The 22,654-nt window shown below is 37.5% G+C and overlaps 1 protein-coding gene across 2 annotated transcripts in view; it reads left to right on the plus strand.

The window, feature by feature from the left end:
* The first annotated feature begins 8,125 nt into the window (after positions 1-8,125).
* Positions 8,126-22,654, plus strand: part of LOC126255653 (serine/threonine-protein kinase MARK2) — a 301,860-nt gene continuing 287,331 nt past the window's right edge. The window contains exons 1-2 of one of the 2 annotated variants that reach the window (XM_049955420.1): positions 8,126-8,240; positions 9,712-9,939. Coding sequence is in view for 1 of the 2 variants with exons in the window: in XM_049955424.1 (XP_049811381.1) it covers positions 9,865-9,939 (75 nt within the window). In the remaining variant the exon portion in view is untranslated. Of the gene's footprint in view, positions 8,241-9,711; positions 9,940-22,654 lie in introns of those variants that run through there. The other variant, XM_049955424.1, reaches the window with a different exon arrangement.

A 22,654-nucleotide genomic window follows, 5' to 3' on the forward strand; every position in this document is an offset into this window, starting at 1 on the left:
ACCACGATAATGTCAGGTGTACATGGAGGAGTATGATGAAACATTTGAGAAGTCAATCTTTATGGAGTTCATGCATTCTCTTGTGTTCCCTCTATTGTCACCTGTTTTGGAACTGTAGAGTAGTTACATTCATCCCTCTCATCTTCTACTTATAGACAGGTATTACTTCTAAAGTTTGAAACAATTGCCTGATACTCGCTGGAGTGCTCATTTTAATTTAGTTAAAGTGTTGAAAGAAAACAGCAAACCGATTGGGAGCACTATGGACCATATGCAAAATCCATCCAACGCAAACCATGATACTTGATCTGCAGCCAGCTTGATCGTCCCAGCAATATATGTTGTTACCTCTCTGATGTACATCAACTTTTGGCACACAATACTGGTGAACGTAAATTTAATCCAACGGTGTCTTCAGTCTGTGAAAACGACACCAGATGAAGGGCTTCTCAAATATAAAAACCCTGAATGAGTTTTCAGTGATGGGATTAACTACAGCTATAGACAACACTGTTACTTTTGGCACTAAAAATGCAATGGAATTACATGGACCAACGAGGAAGAAAGAGAGAAAATGGAACAATGCTGGGTTAACTAGCTCATGGAGCTGGATTATCGTTTCAAGAAGTTTGTCAATCAATGTTTTAATGCATAGACCGATTTATGCAAGAAATGTCATGAGTATTTTCAAGCCCACTGCATGTCCTAGCCAAGTGATAGAAGTGTAGGATCAATGTGAAAGGGTTTCACAAAGCAGAATCATGTTGTGGTAGTGGTTGGAGGGAGAAACAGTATTGATAGGAATCAGGTCTCCAATATTGAGCGTGATCTGGTAAAAATAGCATCTGTAAAGAACCATACAAATGTTGGCTTGGTTCCTGCTTTTTATGATCGGCCCCAATTGAACAGCTCTGTCAGGAAGGTCAATATGGAGCTAGATCAGCTGCTTCAGGCAGCTACTTTGTCAGGCGTAGGTTTCGTTCCTGTTGATGGTATTAACAGGTGGGACTTCACAAGAGATGGCCTGCATCTCAATAGGAAAGGGAAGGGTAAACTGACTGGGATGATAGCAAAATCTTTAAGAGGGACACTGGAACTCATGGGAGTACCTCTTTTTTAGGCTAAGATCAGTATCCAGTCATCCAACATTGACCGAATGAAAAGCTCAGACAGGCAGGTACTACATATGTTAAAACAGCACAAGATTCTCATAACTTTATAGTGAAAACTAATGTTACTATGTCACAATATTCTCATAAAAGCTCAGTGAAAATAATGTCAGTATATTCCATCAGACTATCAGGGGATTAAAAAAAAGTAGATGAGCTTCTTGTTTGTTCATAAGATTTAGAAACTGAGGGTGAAATAGATGTACTGTGCCTGTCTGAGCATCATATAGTCACAGCTATGGAAGTGGTAAATGTAGGTGGATATAAGCTTTCAGCACATGTAAGTAGAGGCATTATGGAGAGAGGAGGAGTTGCCGTATGTTAAAATCTGTCCTAGTGTGAAAAATTTGGAAACTAAAAAATTTTGTGTGGAGCAACATACAGAAGTATGTGCATGTAAGCACAAGCTAAATAATAGTATTTTTATAATTGTAGCCACATATAGGTCCCCAATGGGAAATTTTCAGCTGTTGTTGAAAAACTAGAATTCTTTGTTGTGCTATCTGGCAGACAGAGGGAAGCAAATTATTGTTTGTGTGGATTTCAATGTACATTTTCTGAAAGAGTCCAACAGCAAGCTTGATCCTGAAGTATTACTTAGTTTATTCAATTTGATGTAAGTTATTGATTTTCTTACTTGGGTGATACAGGAAAGCAGAACACTGACAGATAATGTTTTTATAGACCAAGATAAATTTAATCAAATAAACACTTTTCCTGTTAAGAATGGGCTGTCTGATCATGATGCCTGCTAGTTACAGTATATGACACAGCTCCATACAGTAACAAAAAACAGTCTTCCAAAATACTGTGTTCAATTAACGATTCAACAATTGAAAATTTTAGGGAAACTGGGATGAAGTGTATGGGGAACCTGATGCTAATTTAAAATTTAATCTGTTTATGATATCTTTGAGAGTGTATTTGGAAATAGTTTCCCGTAGAAAACAGTGAAATATAATTGTAAGAAACCATCTAAAAAGCCACGGCTTACCAAAAGGATAAAAAGTTTTGTAAACAGAAAAGGGAAATGTATCTTATAGCTAGGAGGATAAATGATCCAGAAATAGTGAAACATTATAAATCGCACTGCAATGTGTTAAGAAAAGTTATTAAAAAGTCCAGAAGAATGTGCATTATGTCTGAGATTAGGACATCTGATAATAAAATTAAAACAATGTGGAATTTTCTTAAAAGGGAAACAGGGCAACAAGAGCACCGGAAGACTGTTTTTCTATCAAACTAAAAGAAAAGTTCGTTAACAAGAAGTCACAAGCAGAAAACATTTTTAAGTGTTGTAGAGAAAATAGGATCCAGCTATTCATTAGAAAACGCAAGGCAGTATGTGGAAGATGTAGTACCTATGCAATTTGATAAAATTGAACTTCAACGCACCTCTCCTGCTGAAATTAGGAAAATAAAAAATTCACTCAAAAATAAAGGCTCACATGGAATTGAGAATTGATGGCATTTCCAACAGAGTACGAAAAGCTTGTCTCAAACAGGTAAGTAGGATTCTCAGTCATATATGTAGTAACTCACTGAAACAGGGCATTTTTCCAGACAGACTGAAATACGCTATTGTTAATCCATTGCATATAAAAGGGGGTAGGTCTGATGCTAACAACTACTACCCAATATTATTTCTGACAGCTTTAACCAAAATTCTTGAAAAAGTAATGTATTCAAAAGTAGCATTACACATCTGTAAAAATGAATTACTAACAAAATGTCGTCTTGGTTTTCAGAAAGACATTTCAACAGAAAATGCTATATATACTTTTACTGATCAAATACTAAATAATTGAATAACTGCACATCATCCATTGGGATGTTTCGTGATCTTTCAAAGGCTTTGGATTGTGTGAATCATGAAACTCTTCTAGATAAGCTTAAGTATTGTGGTATGAGGGGGCCAGTGCACAAATGGTTTAAGTCATATTTAACTGGAAGAATGCAGAAGGTTGAAATTAACATTACAACCAGTCTGAAAAAACCAGCAGAGTCCTCTAACTGGGGCGGTATCAAGAATGGTCCCACAGGGTTTAGTCTTGGGTCACTTATTGTTCTTAATATATATTAATGACTTGCCACTCTGTATTCCTGAAGATGCAAAGCCAGTTCTTTTTGCTGATGATGCAAGTACGGTAAACACACCCAACAAACAAAAAACAGCTGAGGAAGTCGTAAATAAATTGATAAAACTTTGAACAGAAGTCTGTTGCTAAGGCAGAATATTCAAAGTTTCTGGGTGTGTGCATTGATGAGAAATTGAATTGGTAGAAACATCACGATGATCTGCTGAAAAGGCTAGGTTCAGTTAGTTATTCTATTAGGGGTATTGCAACTTCTGGTGATAAACGTATCGGTAAATAAGCCTACTATGCCTATTTTCATTCACTGCTTTCATATGGCATCATATTTTGGGGTAATTCATCATTACAAAAAAAATATTTATTGTACAAAAGCGTGTATACAGAATAATAGCTGGAGCCCATCCAAGATCACTTTGCAGACATTTATTTAAGGAACCCAGGATATTCACAGTACCTCTGCAATACATGTATTCACTTATTAAATTCGTTATTAACAACACATCCCAATTCAAAAATAACAGCGAAGTGCATAGCTAAAACACCAGAAAAAAGCAAGATCTTCACTTTCCTGGGTTAAATCTGACTTTGGCACAGAAAGTGGTGAATTATGCTGCCACAAAAAACTTTGGTCATTTGCCAAACAGCATTAAAAGCCTGACAGATAGCCATCCAACATTTAAAAACAAACTAAAACAATTTCTGAATGACAACTCCTTCCACTCAATAGATGAATTTCAGATATGAAGTAGTAACTGTAAAAAAAAAGAAAAAATAATAATTATTATTATTTTGTGTAAAGAAGATTTATGTTAAAGTGACACACTCCACATCATTGCAAAATGTCGTGTTCATGATCCATGGAGCAAGTAATAATGTATGTATGTATGTATGTAAGTACAGTACGTTCCCATGAAGGAAATCATAAAATTTTTCCAAATTGTTGAAACAAAATTTATGCTTAAAGCTTTCTATGATGCTCTGACTATATCACTGGAGAATATAGAAGGTATTTGCGATAAATCCGATAAAGAGCAGTTGTAGCAAGAAATAAAATGATATCATAGGCATGTAGGTGCGAAGGTGTACATTGCTGATAGATGAAAAGCCCAATAAATTCTTCAGTTTATGATTAAATGGTTATTTAATGAATAATTAGATTTACATCACCTACAGTCCAATACTGCTTGAAGATTTTGTCTCAGTCACATCATGGGAGAGACGTTTTTCTAAACTGAAACTAAATTATCTTCACTTTACAATGAATCAAGAACGCTCAGTCAGTCTGTCCATTTTATAAAATGAAACAAAAGTTTCCAATGAAATAGATTTCAATGATGTTACTGAGAATGTCAGAAAACAAGACACGAGCACATGTAGTGTAATAATATCAACAGTATAATTAATTGTACATAATTGTACAGGTTTTGTCTCCAAGCATATAAAATAAAAAGTAATTTTCTAATTCTATTCTTTATCATTTCTGTGCACTCTGCCTGATGGTGGCTGTTCTAAATGATGATTCATATCACCTTTGTCTTTTATTACATATATTACAATTACTGGAGCATATTACTCTGAAACGCCAAAGAAACTGGTATAGATATGAGTATTCAAATACAGCGATATGTAAACAGGTAGAATATGGCACTGCGGTCGGCAACGCCTATATAGGACAAGTGTCTGGCACAGTTGTTAGACTGGTTACTGCTAGTACAACGGCAGGCTATCAAGATTTAAGTTAGTTTGAGTGTGGTGTTATAGTTTCCGCATAAGTGGTGGGTCACAGTGTCTCCGAAGTAATGATGAAGTGGGGATTTTCCCGTACGACTATTTCATGAGTGTATCGTGTATATCTGGTAAAATATAAAATCTCCGACATCACCGCGGTCAGAAAAGGTTCCTGTAAGAACGGGACCAATGACGACTGAAGAGAATCGTTCAACGTGAAAAAAGAGCAACGCTTCCGCAAATTGCTGCAGATTTCAATGATGGGCCATCAACAAGTGTCAGCGTGCAAACCATTCAACGAAACATCAATGATATGGGTTTCTGGAGCTGATGAACCACTTGTTCACGCTTGATGACTGCACGAAACAAATCCTTACACCTCACCTGAGCCTGTCGACACCGACATTGGAGTGTTGATGACTGGAAACACGTTACCTGGTCTGATGTGTCTCGTTTCAAATTGTATCGAGCTGATGGTCGTGTACAGATATGGTGATAACCACATGAATCCATGGACCCTGCATGTCAGCAGGAGACTGTTCGGGCTGGTGGAGGCTCTGTAATGGTGTGGGGCGTGTGCAATTTGAGTGATTGGGATCCCTGACACGTCTAGATATGACTCTGACAGGTAACATGTAGATAAGCATCCTGCCTTACCACCTGCATCCATTCATGACCATTGTGCATTCCTACAGACATGTAATTCCAACAGGACAATGCGACGCGTCACACGTCCAGAATTACTACAAGGTCGCTTCAGGAACACTCTTCTGAGTTGAAACACTTCCGTTGGCCACCAAAACTTCCCAGACATGAACATTATTGAGCATATCTTGGATGCCTTGCAACGTGCTGTTCAGAAGAGAACTTCACCTCCTCGCACTCTTACGGATTTATAGACAGCCCTGCAAGATTCATGGTGTCTATTCCCTCCAGCACTACTTCAAACATTTGTCGAATCCATGCCACTTCGTGTTGCGGCACTTCAACGTGCTCACAGGGGCTCTACACGAAGTTAGGCAGGGTTCTCAGTTTCTTTGGCTCTTCAGTTTATAAGTAGTTGACTTTCTTGTCAGCCATAACATCTATATTTTTTTCTAATATGTGGGCTACAAATACATCACTTTCTAAGCAGACCAGGGGGCCTCAATTAGGATTGACACCCCAGGCCACCGACTAAGTCCGCCACTGCTCACACCACGATTTTCATACAACTCGTTTTTTGGTTCCATATAAAGTTTATTTTAGGCAGATTTCAAGATTGTGGGATACATCATTCGCTCGTTTGTAAATTTGTACATGAATGCACACACACACGCGCGCGCGCTCACTAACTCTCTCTCTCTCTCTCTCTCTCACACACACACACACACACACTGTTACGTAAGTTTGACAGTTATCAGTAACATTATGTTGTTCAAAAAATGGCTCTGAGCACTATGGGACTCAACAGCTGTGGTCATAAGTCCCCTAGAACTTAGAACTACTTAAACCTAACTAACCTAAGGACATCACACACATCCATGCCCGAGGCAGGATTCGAACCTGCGACCGTAGCAGTCGCGCGGTTCCTGACTGAGCGCCTAGAACCGCTAGACCACCGCGGCCGGCTCATTATGTTGTTGTTCTAGTAGTTGCAGAAACTGTGAAGGTGTACCTGCCGACCACGTTTTGGCTTTTTTTTTTTTTCAATAAGAAAACCAGAACATACTGAAATCGAACAGAGTATAGTAGTAATTATTACGATAACTACGACAGTATGCTGTTTCGAAATACAACTACTAGGGACCGCTCTAACGGTACTATTCAGTGGTGCTTGAATCCTATAATGGCGTCTCAAAGTAGAACAGAGTTGAATTGTTTGTTCTATGGCAAAAGTGGCATCACTTTAATGACGCCATTGGAAGCTGCGTGCTCACGTATGCTGCTGCTGTGCCGTTTCAGCACCGGTATGCCACAAACTTCGGCGTCCCATTAGTTGCGTCTGTGAATCCGGACGCACGCTACTAGCGCTGTCACCAGTTCGAGTTCTTGTGATTGAGCAGATGTCCCTTACCAGAACTGGACTGGCAAGTGAAGCAGGAGCACTATACTGCACACGTGCTAATCACATTCAACGACACAACGCCAAGACACTTTTTACGTTTCATTAAGAAGTCGGGGAAAGGTAACGGCAAGCCTTTTAAGAAAGAAGCGTAGTAGTTGCCATGCTAAACTCGAAACCTTATAATAAATGCAGGACTGATTTTATATTTGCGTATAAATATACAAACATATCAAGTTTTGAAGTGTCATAGATCTGTACTTACTGAGGTAAAGACTCATATATGCTGCCTCTGATTGATATTTCATAATGACAACAACCCATATCGAAGCACTAAGTTAAACCGTAATTGCGAGCGTGGCATGGCTCAACGAAGAGCCCTGGAGATGTCCTCCTGGAGCGGCATTTGAGTAAAAAAATCCAGTCCTCGCCACCGTGCTAAAACATAATGCAAATTACACTGAAACTGCTTAGTCAATCAGATATAATGCGTTTTTTAATGAGACAGGTACGTCATTTTAGTATATTTAGCACTGTGTTTTACTCCTAGGACGTAAAAGTTATGCGATGTGTTGTATCACAGCATAGGCGTACATGATTCCCGGTGGCTACTAATGCCTGTTATCTCGATGAGTTATTAAAAAAGCTAGTGTCTTTTTAACACTTGAGAGGTTACTCATATGATTCGTCCTCTAGCTTTGATTCGCATACGTGACACAAGATTGTGTTTATCATAGACGTTCATCGATAATATCATATTTTTTTGCATATACACGGATTTTGGTCATCCGCAGACGAAATTCATATTTGCGCTTCCAACTCGGATGACAAATACTGGAATCAATGTTATGTATGTAATCTACCTTGCATGAAAGAGGAATACAGGCCCTCATCGGTACTGTTGTGAGCATATGGAATAATTGTAACTAGCAATAAATAAGCAGTGTGAGATTCGCAGTCGTTTATGCAACTAATTTTCAGTTTTAGCAACGATCTTGAGTGTACAGATAGTATTATTGGGTCAGTATGTACTGTGACGTCAAATGTTATTTAGCCAATGGGAGAAAAATGTTACGAGTTGCGCAGTGGCAGAATTTGTGTGGGCAGGAAATTTCGGCCATCTTGGAACTAAGTTTGTAATGAGTTGAGGTGGAAAACCAGGGGTTTACATGTTTATTATTGGATTCTGCACCATACCAATGGGTTAGTACATCCCGGAGACAGAAAATAAGTCTAAATATTACGTGTACAGGCTAATCTAGTGCTTCACAACTAATTCCAATCGTCACCTTTCAGTTTGTGATGTGGCTAGTTTGTCACTACAAGCTTGTTAGGTGTGATCATACGACAGCTTCAGCAGCAAATGCCGAGAGGAGCGACACCTGTGCAACATCGGCGTGGTCTTCGCTTGTTAAAGATTGGAACCGGAAGGATTGTAGCCCTTGTCGATTTGTGGGTGTTGTTTTTTTTTGCCTTAGAAGCGCAGGCTGCACTGCTCCTTGTAACGTCCACCGGCAGTGAGTGAATGTTTCTCTCGATCGTTTTCAGTGTTTCTGGTGGCACATACTGACAGTGCCTAGTAATTGCGTGTGCCTTGACCTCATGTGTTGCACTTGTATTTCGGAATAACACTAAGGAGACTAAAACAGGAACACTCCTGTTCTTCGCTGAAACTGTCTTACATCTGATATGGCAGTGGCTCCTATAGAGGTTTTTTTTTGCTGCTGACGGGTAATTTATACTGCGAAGATAATACATTATGATTCTAATGAACTTAAGTGAGCCGTGGGCCTAATTTTAAATTGTATTCTCAGGATCAGAAATTTCCACTGTTTGTTTTCGTTCAGTTTGTATTGACTGTACTTTGAGCAGACCGCTTCCTTTTGACACAATACTAGAAGTGATACTGAAGTACAAAATAAAATTAATTTGAGGAGAAGCGGTGGCCGGTATTAATAGAAATGGACAGTTTGTGAGCTGTGCCTCAAACCTCGAACTCCATTTTTACGTTGCTTAGGCTGTGACAGCTAATACAGAACTCGTTTACTTATATTAGAGTTTAGTTTCAGCTGATAACACAATTACCATTCAAAGAATTGGTGAAGGAATCAAAGAGAACGTTTAACATAAAATTATCCTGTGGAAACAAGTATGCGACATCAGTAACTTAGTTTAATGCAAACCCGTTCAAAGTAAAACATATTTCTCGCGAACGTTTGTTGGCACCTATGTGTTACAGCTTTGTCGCGTATGAGTACTGCAGTTCGATTGCCTTTTTCATTTAGTTCCACTGCCCTACTTAGATGTGTTAGAAGGAAAACAATGTAAATTTTCTTTCCTCCTCCAACAGAGAAATATGGAAGGTACATTGAGTCATCATCTTTACATTTTGCCTAACATTTTTCAAGTTAATGTGTATGTAAATGTCTTTCTGTTGTTGCTTGAAGAGTTGTTTATGTAATGTGTACAATGATTTTAGAATGATTGAAGTACTTGTAGCAGTTTGCCCTGAAAAGTTTAAAAATATTTTTGATACATTTGTAACCTTTTATTTGACTTCCACTTTTCATTGTATAGCATTTTTGTTGTGATAAGTAAATTTATGTTAGTGCTTTTAACATTTTCACGTAAGTGATTATCATAAATCAACAGCAACGTTTTCTTGTTTGTGAAGGTGTAGTGGGGAAAGGTGTGTTGGAGAACACTTCCTGGCTTCCATGGTAAGAGGAAGTGGAAAGTGGGACCTAACTGGCCACACCACTTCCATTTCTTCCTGGACCCGCTGTTGCCGCCACCTCTCATTCCTATCTGTGCAGAGAGTGCAGCAATGTCCTCAACCATGAGAACAACATTACAGACTGTGCCTGAATCCCTGCCAGCTGACCATGTCAGCAATACAAAGGTAAGATTTTGTCAATGGGACGTTTTCGATTTGTGTGGGCAAACGTATGTGTTGTGAAATTTGTGTCCGAAAGGTCTGTGTGGTGGAAATTGTGTCCAAACAAGTGGTGACTGAAAAGGAATACTGATACTGAAATAAAATGTAATAACATTTCTGATTAAGATCTTGTTGGTTGAAACTTAAGTAGTTTAAGAATTAACTGTTGTTATGGGGACTCATCATTTTTGCGAAATGTAGATATTGTCATGGCTTTGAATATTTATGTTAAAGTGTGCTGGTGAACAGCCTCCAACTGCATTCTCCTCTGTCCTGAAGTCTTGGTTGTGTGGACACTGACCAGTAGTGCAGACAGTTCTCTGGCAAAGTATTTGACTTATTATAATTAGGATACATATTAGCTGTATTTGCTGTCAGATCTGGATTACTAAGAGTACCAAACTCTCAAGTATCAATGGTGGACTATACATAGTTTTAACCTTGAAATTGAGCAAACCTGTATCTGGAAGTATGGTACCAGCTGTCTGCTCTGTCCTATCATATCATTAAATGGAGTACTTCAGCCACTCATCAAAATTTAATAGTGTGAAATCTGTCCCATAAGTGATAGTTATTCTGGCGACATCACATTTCTTTGCATCACCAACTCAGAACTTTCATAACTTACCTGGCCTTTGGGCTATGTTACAGATCAGTCTGTAATTCCAACCTTCATTTTAAAGAATAATATAGGATCAAAATAAATATTGATAGTTGTCTGTTCTATCTTTATTTGCAGATTTATGACTTGGAACACATCACCTTTATGCCATGGGCACAAACTAACAGCTGCTCTCAGCAGGTTCAACTAGTATCTCACTACTTTTGACAGTGACACAGTTAATTTTTGAGTGTCAGCTTGTATGTTTTCACATTCAGTGTTGATGTGGTGCCTTGACCAATCCCATTGCATTTTGTAAAGTAAATGATTTGCTTATTGTTTGGTGTAAGCTATTATTGTTGGTGTGTTATCTGAAATGTATGTTAGAAACCTATTATTCAGTGATGTACTGTCTTGGGTTATCTACAGTATTAGACAGAGGGTATGAGGGCTTGATGTAAACTTAGTAAGTGCTCCTCTCCCCCCCCCCTCCCCCTTTCCCCCTCATACATGTGTGGCTTTGCAACATTATTTCCATATTTGTCACTTCTGAAGTCTGTTCCATGGTTCACATTTATAGCAGTGGGTGCTGTTGGTTGTGCTGTTTGTATCCCACATTGTACATGTGCACTGCAAGGAATATTAGTACAAATATTTTTTTTTTCTTTTGTCGTGTTTGTGAAAATTGTGGTGAGGGAAACTAAGGCTTATAATTAAGTTTTTTCTTAGTTTCACTTATATTGATTTGTCTGTTTTTAAAAATAATTATGTAGTGGGAAGGCGAAACTCGGAATAGACATGCATGAGGATATGACACTGCTGTTGTATCTTGGTGGAGAGTATTCAGCTGTTCTGCAGTAACTTAAGAGACCAGACAAACCAATCTCTCCCCCCCCCCCCCCCCTAAATCTTGGTCTTCAAATATCAAATATTTAACTTACAATGACACAAAGTAAGGTTGAAATAAAGGATTAATATTTGGAACAAAAATAGTTTTGAATCTCTCCTCACATTTCTAATTTAGAGTTGTTACACCTTCCTAAATCATATTTTTACAAATAGGAAGATGGTTTCTTCCAGATCTTTATCTGATCAGATTTTTTTGGTATATCTTTAGTGGCTTAATATCTATAGGGCATCAAATTCTGACTATCCTTCCTTGGTTTTATTATGTTACTATGGTTGTTATTGCCTTTGGTATAAATTTTAGCAAACTTGTGATTATTTCTTGATCCATAAATGCAGTGTGACTTGTCACTGTTACAAATGTTGTTTTGAAGATAAAATTGCCTGGTACATCAGTGTCACTATTATTCGAGAACTTGCCCGAAATTGACTGAAGCTGTTCCCATCTACAAATACCTCAGTGAATAATACATTGAATATGCTGTTGATATCCTTCACATTAAGTGCTCACAGTTGTGTACGGAAATTGTTTTTTTACCAGAATACATGCATGAAATTGTTTTTATGGTTGTATTTCTAGGGTTTCTTTTATTTTTGCTGTTGGTTTTCGTATTGAATGGAACAAGTACAGGCTGCTTCCACCTTGTGTGTGAATTTCTGTTTTCTTGGAAGTTATTCATTCCTGAATGTATTTGGTTATCCAGCTGTTTTGTGGGGGGAAAAAAAAATCTGCGATAGGCTTTGTGATCATGAGAAGTATTAAAATTTGTCCTTTAACATATGTACGTTTGTGAATCTTAAGGAAGCAGAAGTACGAAAATTCCTACTGCTTTGTATAATAAGCAAGTACCAGCTTTTTTGCTCTTCAGTTTTCTTCATGTAGTGCTTTCTGTGCACAAATAGCAGGCAGATGGCTTTGGAAATTACAGTTTGTTATTGCAGTGTACAGAAATTGTTCTGCAGATAGTAGTTTCTTTAAAAGTTATGCCTTGAACTGTACACAAATAAATACCTTTTTTAAATATTTACTAACTGTGGTGTACCACCTGTACAAAATATATTGTAGTTTGTTCGAACAAATGAATGAAATACATTTTGCATTAATTTCAGATAATTAAAATGTATTTTCATAAATAGATGAACATTATGATAACTGTAGATGGTACAAATAACTTACATTTTTTGTGAGTGAACCACATATTATGTAAATTTTCAGTCATCTAAAAATAATGTTGCTTGTCTTATCATGTCTGCTGGCCTGCTTTGTTACAAGGATTGACACCTTGAGATCCCCTTCACTCACTTCCCAGTGGCACCGCATACAGATTTACACATACACAGCAATCACAGTCCAGTTTATACAAATAATATTAAGAGTGTCAGTTGAAGTTGTATGGCAAACCATTTCCTGAAGCTGGTCTGTGTGCAAGTTTGTGACTTGAGGAGCTTGTTCTCACACTTCATCAGCAGGAAGCTTGCCTCCATTGGTGTAGCAGAAATTTCGTGACATGATGGCACACAACATGGTTGTGTGCCAGGTTCCAACAAGAAGAGTGGCAGCTGCCTGTGTTTATCAGGCAGTGACATACTGGATCAATCGTGTGCAGTTTGGAATGGGGAGCCATAGTATTTAACCCCCTGATGTAAGTTTTTAATTTTCAACTGTCTGGGCTCAAAATGTAGACATGATCATTCGATCTTCGTTGTACCAATTGCACGTGAGTTACAGGACGCAAGTATCTCTGTAAGATCAAACTGTCTTAATTTTGTGAAATATTGATGAGTAACTACAACCACATGTAATAATGGTTAAAAATACCACAAAAGATTTATTTAAGTAAATACATTATAGCAGAAATCAGTACCATTTATCTCCAGTTCCTGAATACATTCAAAATTCGCAAAATTAGCCTTTCTAAAAAAAGGCAACAACACAAATCAATCATCTTTAATGATGTGATATCATCCAAAACATACAGCTACATGTAATTAAACTTCGCATCTCTTGCACTCCCACAGTGTTTCACTGCATTTTTAATTTTTTTTAATTTTTAGCACAAATGTTACACGGACTTGATGCCTTGATTTTGGTGCTATTGTCAGTGTGCATAGGAGAACAAGTTCAGTGTTTTGCATGCAATCTCTCTGGTAAATCTTGGTATTACACTGGTCCTTATCCTTGATTATCTGGTATTGATATATTAGTCAGTAATGATTTGGCTATTTGTATCCTGTAACGAACATAATTTTTTTCCCCATTATTTATTTTGTTGCAGAAAATTTATAAATGGAAAAAACAGATAAAATAAAATTTTCCAATATCTTTCATACATTTTCTCATTATTGGAAGCGTGCTAGTATTTAGTCTTGCCAACCAATTCCAATCATTCCCTTTTGTACCCAGTAACATGGCTTGGTTTAGAAGAAAGATTGAATTCTTGTGTAATCATTTCTACTGATTTGTGTCATGTCATTATTATATGAACATTTCACATAGCTTTCGTTTCAGAGCGAGTGTTACATTGTAGATCATTATTACGTATTTCCTCGACTTAATTTTACTCGACAGTACTTTTTTGGCATATTCTTTGTGTTTGCATGTACTGAGCCAATGACATTTGTTTTATAATTGTGTTTTAATGTCATAAATAATTTTGGTGAAGAGTACAAATTATGTAGGCATAAAATGTGTCCTCTGTGTAATACCTACTGTGATAGCTCTTCGACAGCACTTTGAGGTGCAATCATCACTGTTTATCTTATCATAGACTGTATATATTGTGAAGTCATAGCAATAACCTGAATCTGGCTCACATAATTTGTAAAATGTAGTACTGGATCATATCATTTTGATCGATTGAATTGTTTGTAAGATATGCATCTCTTAAATTTCTTGAGTGATACATTAGTAGTAATGTTCTGTTTCATTGTACACATTGGTATAAATTTTTGATTCTGATACTTGGTCACAGATTTTATTTCACTCACTTTCTTTATTGGCAGCCAGATTATTATTTGCAAATGTCTTGTAATTTGCAGATACATTTATTGCGGCACTGTTTTCCTGTCCTTTTTAACCCGTTCAGTTGAATTCTTGGTTTTTCATTGGCATGATTATAATAAACAATGCAAAATATCTTTTAATTTCATTACAATCCTCAGGAAACCAGTCGTTATCAATTCTGTTTGGATTTGTTCTGTGTACTGGTTACACAATTCTCCCATAACGTGTCATCAAATATTGTACTAAATTTATCTAGTTCTGTTTTATTTAGTCCTACCTGATGTAAGGTTGCCTAATTTAAGCCAATAATCATTGTATAGTTCCAGATTTTTGAACTCTTTCAGAATTTCTTTCCAAATCCAGCGCTTGATCTTTGTCAACAGTATCTTCCTCAATAACTAGTCACCTGCATTTTTGTCATATGATACTTGTGATGTCACTACTTTCACTGTTGGTGGCAGAAGGATAAACATAATGCTCGCTGTTGTCATCACAACATGCTTTGAAAACATTTTGTACGGATATGTCCTAATATTAAAGAACATATATTTCGACATGGCAATGTGACTGAGAATAACATGTAATTGGGTGGGATATGCATTTACTAGAGTATAACACGAGCCCCCTTTTTTAGGCACTTTGAGAAAAATTTATTTTTACCATATTCTGACTAATCAGAATTACAAACTGCTTAACTGACATAAAGTATCTGCCAAAAAGTTAACATTATACCTATAAACTTATGGCTTTTAGTGGTTGTTTACATTTTAATAATACTAGGATAAATAAAATAAACAAAATGAAATGGTTTATATCAATTTTTGGAGCATTTTCTTTTCCAACTTGCCTTGCTTGCTAACCATGTAGCCCGTGGTATCGCTGTTATTAATCATCATCATCATCATCATCATCATCATCATCCTCCTAATAGAACAGCTTTGAAATTTAGATCTTACTTGTCACAAATATTAGGCTGTTTCTTCGGAATGTGTTGCTAGTTCTGAGGTTGCTGTTATGGTGGGACCGGAGAACACAGCTGTATTTTCTTGCCTACATATCAGATTTTGCTCCTATACTGATATGAGAACGTTACACTGTCTCTGGCTTCCAAACGTATTGCCTGCTCACCACTCTCTTATTGTCTATGTAGACCCAGGTAATGTTGCAGTAACAAGCACTTAATATGTCACTGGCACACACTCTCCTTTAAAAATGACTACTATTGTTCAGTATTTGTCCAATTTTTGAATCTGTTCAATTCTGACTACAAACTGATTTGGGCAAACTGCAGTTGAAATGTGGTAGGTGTTCATAAAAGGCCAAAGTATGTGTTATAGATTCTCATGATTAGCAGCACACACAATTTGTTGTGTGCCCGCTGCTTCCCTACCTGTGGTTATCATGGCTCTCAGCCAAGCTGGTGTGACTGTTCGACTTCCAATCCTTCAGTAGTGCTGAGCTTGAGCACCTTCAAAAAACACTTTGCAATATCTTCTAGAGTGCAGATCATATGTAACACTTCCAGCTAATGCCTAAGTAGATCATCATGTTTACAATTCAGTCTCATTCTTGAACTGTCACTTGTCCCATGATACAGTGATGTCTTTTGGTACTATCTCCACGATGGGTTTTCTTGCTGTATTATTCTTGCAGTAACAATTAGTCAGTTTAATAAGATTTATTTCCTTTGTTAGACATTTTATTCTGGATTAATTTTCTAATTTTCCTTCTTGTATCGGTTGAAAGTTGCCATCTTTTTCTAAAACTGAGTAAAAGCTGGTAATATTTTTAACTTGTATTCTAATGCATGAACAGTGAAAGAATTTCTAATTTGCGATCCACTTGGGGGATGTTCCATGCCAAATCAGCTCAGTGTCCAAACCTCACCATCTCAGATTTTCTTGGAATTTGGCACTGATCTATTGTTGGTATAGACTAGGGTGTCCCGTTTTTTACCAAAATGTCCCGCTGTCCCGAAAGTTTTTTTTGGGGACGCTCAAATGTCCCGTTTTTTTACGATTCCCCTTGGCTAGAGTATTTTACGCTACTGGTTGTTTGACTTGCTATTAACTGCACAATTATTTACACTGGGAAGCGTGTGATGACTTTCAGCATACCCCAAACATGAACTGTCAAAAATCGCAAGTAATTTTAAACGCACTGTAGTTTACGAATAACAACGAAGATTCTTCTCTTCTAAATCGATCCACTGAATCTGTCCTTTCGGTCCAGAGATACTCTACACCACTGATACTTGCTCTCTGGCTTTCGTCACCACACTGTTAATGTTTTGCACTGTGCAATCAGTGTTTCATTATGCCAAAACGAAAGTGTTATTTTAACAGCAATATAAAAAGTGAGTTTCCTTTTATCACTGATAGTGGAGAAACTGTAGAATGTGTGTTGTGCAGATCAAAATTTGCTGTTGGTCATGGTGGAAGGTCTGACATTGTGAATCACATTAAGACGAAGAAACATCGCATGAGTGATCAAATGAAAAGAGCAAATAAATGCATGAGTGACTACTATGTAAACTTAAAATCAGTAACAGAAATGGATAGGCAGTTGGCAGCACATGTTTGGTTATTTCAAAAGTAAAAACATTAACATGAAAAACATGATTCATTTGGTGGAGTTTTGTCTGGCAATTCCTGGATCAAATGCTACTGTGGAACATGTGTTTTCGTTAGTGAACTCTTTGCGCTCAGATGAAAAAAACAGAATGAAAGTAGAAACATTGAGGGCCTTGCTCATTGTCAAAACACACTTTAATGGTGTATTGTGTACTGACTTTTATGATACAACTTCAAACAAAAATGCGCTTCTTGATAAAGTACATAAAAGTGAAAAGTATGGTGATAGTGTGGCAGAATAATTGTAAAAAGTGATTTGGGATCATCTGAGTGCACGTTGTAAAGGTAAACTTGTATTGACAAATTTAATACACATACAATATTTAGCCCCCCCCCCCGTTTCCCCCCCCCCTCCCCCCCTCTCTCTCTCTCTCTAATTTAAGTGCCCCCTTTTTCAATGAAAATGAACTGGACATCCTAGTATAGACTTAGAAAAACATAAAATTTTACTGAGTTATGTCAACTTGTTTCTGAATTTCATAGTTTTTAAGTTACTATAAAAAGGGTCAAAAACGGAGCGGCAGGTTTTAGATTTATTGTAGAAGCTTTCCGAATTGAGCTGCAGACCTGCAATAAATATAATTTTACAGCATTTTTCATGCCCTTTCCTATGGTATGCAATAATGTAAAGGTTAATACAAGAATATTATTTTCAAAACAAAATTTGAAATTTTAATTTTAAAAAAAGTACGTATTTTAAAATTTTCATATTTATTCCATGAGTATCTAGTATTGTTGTAAATCACAGGCCAAAATATAAATTTGGTATTGATTATTTCTTTTTTTAATGAAGAAATTAAGACTGAAGCTCATGTTAATTGTTAGAATAATACTCTGTCATAGTGAGTGCAGCACTTCCTGATTGGATGCATTTCGAGTTGATTGTGTGTAATAAGTTAGTTACTTGTGAACTGATATTAAAGATTACTTTTTGTTTTGGCCAAATATGCAGAGCTTCAGTAAAACAAGGTGCTATTGGAAGCTATAAAATGACTTAAAATCAATCATGAAAATGTAAAAGGTTTGGCTAATTTTTGAGAATTGATTTTCTACTGTAACATTAAGTGTGTTTGAGTATTCCCCCCCCCCCCCCCTCAAGATGGAAAAAGACACATTGAGAATACATTGTTGCAGTCTGTTACAGAAAACAAATCACTTTGTCAGAGACAGCATAAAGCTCAGAAATGTCATAGTGGATGCTTGAAGTGTATCCACAAGTAGTCAGTTGTTCAAAAATCTGTGATAAATGTAGAAAGGAAGTTACTGTGATAAAAAATGCACAGTCCCTAAGTGACAAAAATGTTCAAATGATCAGTCTCACTCAGAATTATTGCACAGTGATACAGAATTTACAACTACTTCAGAGATCGTTCAGCCACTTAATATACGTATTGAACAGTTGGGCGAGTCTCCCATTGCCAAGAGAAGAATGAAATACAAGAAATGTTACACATCAAAAGTAAAAAGTTTCCAGAACTGTGAAATTTAAACTTCTTTATGCTTCTGCTGAAAGTTTGTCATCAGAAAGCAATCGTGGTGTTGAGAAATGCGAAATTGTAAAAAAAAATCTGAGAAACAAGTTTTCCAGTTGTACAAGATGGATGAAAAAGTTGGATGAAAAGGCTCAAACTTCTAACATGTTTACCAGATAATTGGAGCATTAGAAAGATAATGCATGAATTTAATGTGCTGAACTACATAGCCAGCCAGTCACACAGTTCTTAAAGAAAAAGGCTTTTAGGAAGGTCCAAATTTAAAACAAGAGAAAAGATTGCCAATAGAGACAGTGGAAATTTTACTTTTGTTTCATGAACATGTACGAGGTGCGTTCAAAAAATTCTGGATCCTTTGTAATTTCGCACCAATGGTTTGTTGTAGCAAAATGCGGTTGGCATCCCTGCACATGCCTGTTTTTAATGTGTAATTGCTGGAAGTTTCACTGTTGTATGTCTGTCATTGTTTAGTGCTGCACTGAGTAGAAAGTAGTCACGCAGTTTGCAAATTTTGAGATGACAGAGTTATAGAAACGACACATCTGCATTAAATTTTGCGCGACACTCAAGAAAACCTTTACAGACACATACCAAATGATGCAGGAAGCCTGCTGTGATGAATGCTTAAGTCACACTTGGTGTTAAGAATGGTTCACACCATTTAAAAACGATCGGATGGAAGTTGAAGATGACCCTGGTTCAGGATATCCTTCGACACCCACCGATGACACTCATGTCAGGAGCATCAATGAAACTGTGCGAGCCAATTGAAGACTGACTGACTGAGAGATTGCAGAAGAATGGAACATTTCAGTTGGATCATGTCATGAAATCCTGACACAGCATCTTGGAATCCATTGTGTTGTCAAGTTCGTCCCACAGCTCACAAGTCAAGACCAGAACATACGCTTCACAATTTCACAATCTTTGAAGAGCTTTTGGATCACGCAAATGAGAACTGATCACGCAAATGAGAACAAGATGTACTGTAAGAGAATCATAATTGGTGATGAATGAGACGTATGTCTCTATGGTTATGGTGTTGTGACTGAGGGTCAATCTTCACAGTGGGTTGGGAAAGGTTCTCAAAGACCAGGAGGAGGTCATCAGGCCCACTCAAATGTCAAAGCCAATTTGATGGTTTTCTTTGACTTTGAACGATTTGTTCTTCAAGGCCAAACTGTTAATTGGTGGTACTATCAGGATGAATTGCGATGCCTGCGAGAAAAAGTGAGAATGAAATGTCCTGGAATGTGGTGAGACAGTTCAAGTCTCTTGCATCACGATAACATGCCTGCACGTTCATTCTTTTTGGTACATAACTATTGCACAAAAAATTAAATCACTGTGCTGCCTCATCCTCTGTACTCTTCAGAAATGGCCTTTGCAGACTTCTTTTTGATTCCAAAGTTGAAAACACCTTGGACAAGGATTTGCAACAGTAGACAAAAAAAAGAAAATTAGCTGGTGGTGTGTCATGCTATTCAGCAAGAGGCATATCAAGACTGCTATCGGAAGTGGAAATGGTGTTAGGAGCGGTATATCAGTTATGGAGGAGAGTATTTTGAACGAGACCATGCACAATAAGTAAAAGATAAGCACAGAAAAATGTTATGGGCAGAGTTCCAGAATTTTTTGAACAGACCTCGTATTTAGTAGGGCAGTGTTAGGGATTAAAGACTGCATGACAGTTACTGATTCAGATGTAAGTAAATCAAAGATTTTAAAGAGACTCATATTGTGTACCCTTAAAGAAATATACAAAAATTTTAAGGTTTGTGTTTCCAGCATAAAAATTGGTTTCTCTAAATTTGCCGAATGTGACCTAAACATTGTTATGTTAGCTGGTCAGAGTGGCACATATACACTTTGTGTGTGTGCACAAATCACCAAAATGTGAAACTAATGATAGAAAATACTAAATTGAAATCTATGACAAAAGATAAAATTCGAAATTACAAGCAACACCTCACAAAAGTATCTTGTAACCCATCGTCTATTGATTGCAACATAGGGAAATGTGCTTACTATCCAGGTAGATCTGAGCTGCATAAAATTTTGGGAGACTCCTTCCCTCAAAATTCAGTTGAAGAAACACCATTTCCCCAGTGGATTTCAGTTGACCATTCTTATTCTGTTTTTCAAATGGGTCTGCTGCCCAGTACAAAAACAAAAATGATCTCTTAAACGTCTGTTTAAGTGAGTAAGATTTTAAAGTGGAAGCAGAGTGGCACTTTCTTGCCACAGCACATGGTAAAGGGGCTTGTGATGGTGTTGGAAGATCTGTAAAGACTGGCAGCTCACGCCAGTTTGTAAAGGCCCCATGAAAACCAAATGCAAACCCTACAGCAACTTTTTGAATGAGCAGTAGAAAACATTACCTATGTAGATTTCGCTTATTCATCTCAAGAAGATTAAATTGAATCTGAATGTTTCTTGAAAAATCACTTTGAACAAACATCAACCATCAAAGGAGCTCATCAATACCATGCATTCATTCCAAAAACTAGATCAAAAGTATTGGTAAAAAAACTTTTCTTTGGATTCAGATGTTTGTAAAAAGGAAGTGCCAAAATCTGATAAACTGGAATTAGCAGACATATTGGACTACGTCACTACTGTCTATCAAGGAGATTGGTGGCTCAGTTGTGTTTTATAGAAAAATGAATAACTTGATGAAGTAAAAATAACTTTTCTTCTTTCAGTTTGGTCATCTACATCCTTCTCATATCCAAGAATTGCTGATATTCTTTGTATGTTTTGATGAAAATAAATCCCATGACTCTCACTGGGAGAAAATAAACAATTTTCTCAGCCTTCAGTTGCAAGGTAATTTTTGACAAACTGCCTATTGGCTTCTGTCTCGGGTTCTTCGGCCGACGTTCATCTAATGATTTTTCTGACGTTTCGCCAGCACGAGTGGCTGGCATTGTCAAAGCTTCACCCTCCATTGCCGGTGGTGAACTGGAGCCGAGCTCGCGGGCGCAGACTATATGTACCTGGCGCGCCAACGTCCGAGGGCTTCTCCGCGGTCATTTCCGGTGCGGTTCTCCTCTTGCTACCTGCGACGGTCGTTCGCTGCGGTACGGGAAGCCAGGATCCGTTGACCTTAAGGCTTTCCTCTTTCTTGTTCAAACTGTTCGCGTGTTTTTGTATTTCTACAGCTTCTCTGAACAAGCGCGTGTGATAGTGGTTCTCTACAGCCAGAACTTCCGTGTCGGCGAATTTTATTACGTGGTCGGTCTCATTCAGTGCGTGTTCTGCCACGGCCGATTTCTCCAATGATTGACAATGCCAGCCACTCGTGCTGGCGAAACGTCAGAAAAATCATTAGATGAACGTCGGCCGAAGAACCCGAGACAGAAGCCAATAGGCAGTTTGTCAACAAGTGGCCACGAAAGCCTCAACAATTTTGTAAGGTAATTTTTACTCGTTTACCTAGGTTTCGATTCCAGTAATGGAATCTTCTTCAGAACCTATAAATTAAACCACAAGCAGACATATATTACTCACTGAAATGCATCATCAGTCTAATGATTGAATAATAAAGAAATCGTGATACTTACAAAAAATTAAATTATTTTGAGAGCCAAAAACTGGCCATGTCACAGATTAAAAATTAAAACAATAAAGACACATAATCATAAGATTATGTCTGTCAAAATTAAAACCATTAAGGCGAACGTAGACGAAGCTACGACGGCCAGAAATAAGGATCACATGTGAGCGGCATGGAAACTAGGCATCGCGAGCAGTTCCGCGGCGAGGCTCGGTCGCGGCCAAGCGCGAGCGCAAGCGCAGGCGCGAGAGACAAACTGTCTGAAAATTATTTAGAGCAGATATACATATAAACAAAATGTGACTGAAAGCCGTCTTACAAATGGACAAACCTATCTAATGGTATGGCAACATTAAACAATTTACCTGAGAACAAACTACAAAGCCAAGGTATAAAAAAAATTTTTACGTTTAAATATTATAGTAAGAGGGCGAAGCCCCGCTACAGTAACTAAAAAATTAGTGTCGAAACCATACGTGCTAG

Source organism: Schistocerca nitens, chromosome 1 (assembly GCF_023898315.1).
Source record: "Schistocerca nitens isolate TAMUIC-IGC-003100 chromosome 1, iqSchNite1.1, whole genome shotgun sequence".
NCBI lineage: Eukaryota > Metazoa > Arthropoda > Insecta > Orthoptera > Acrididae > Schistocerca > Schistocerca nitens.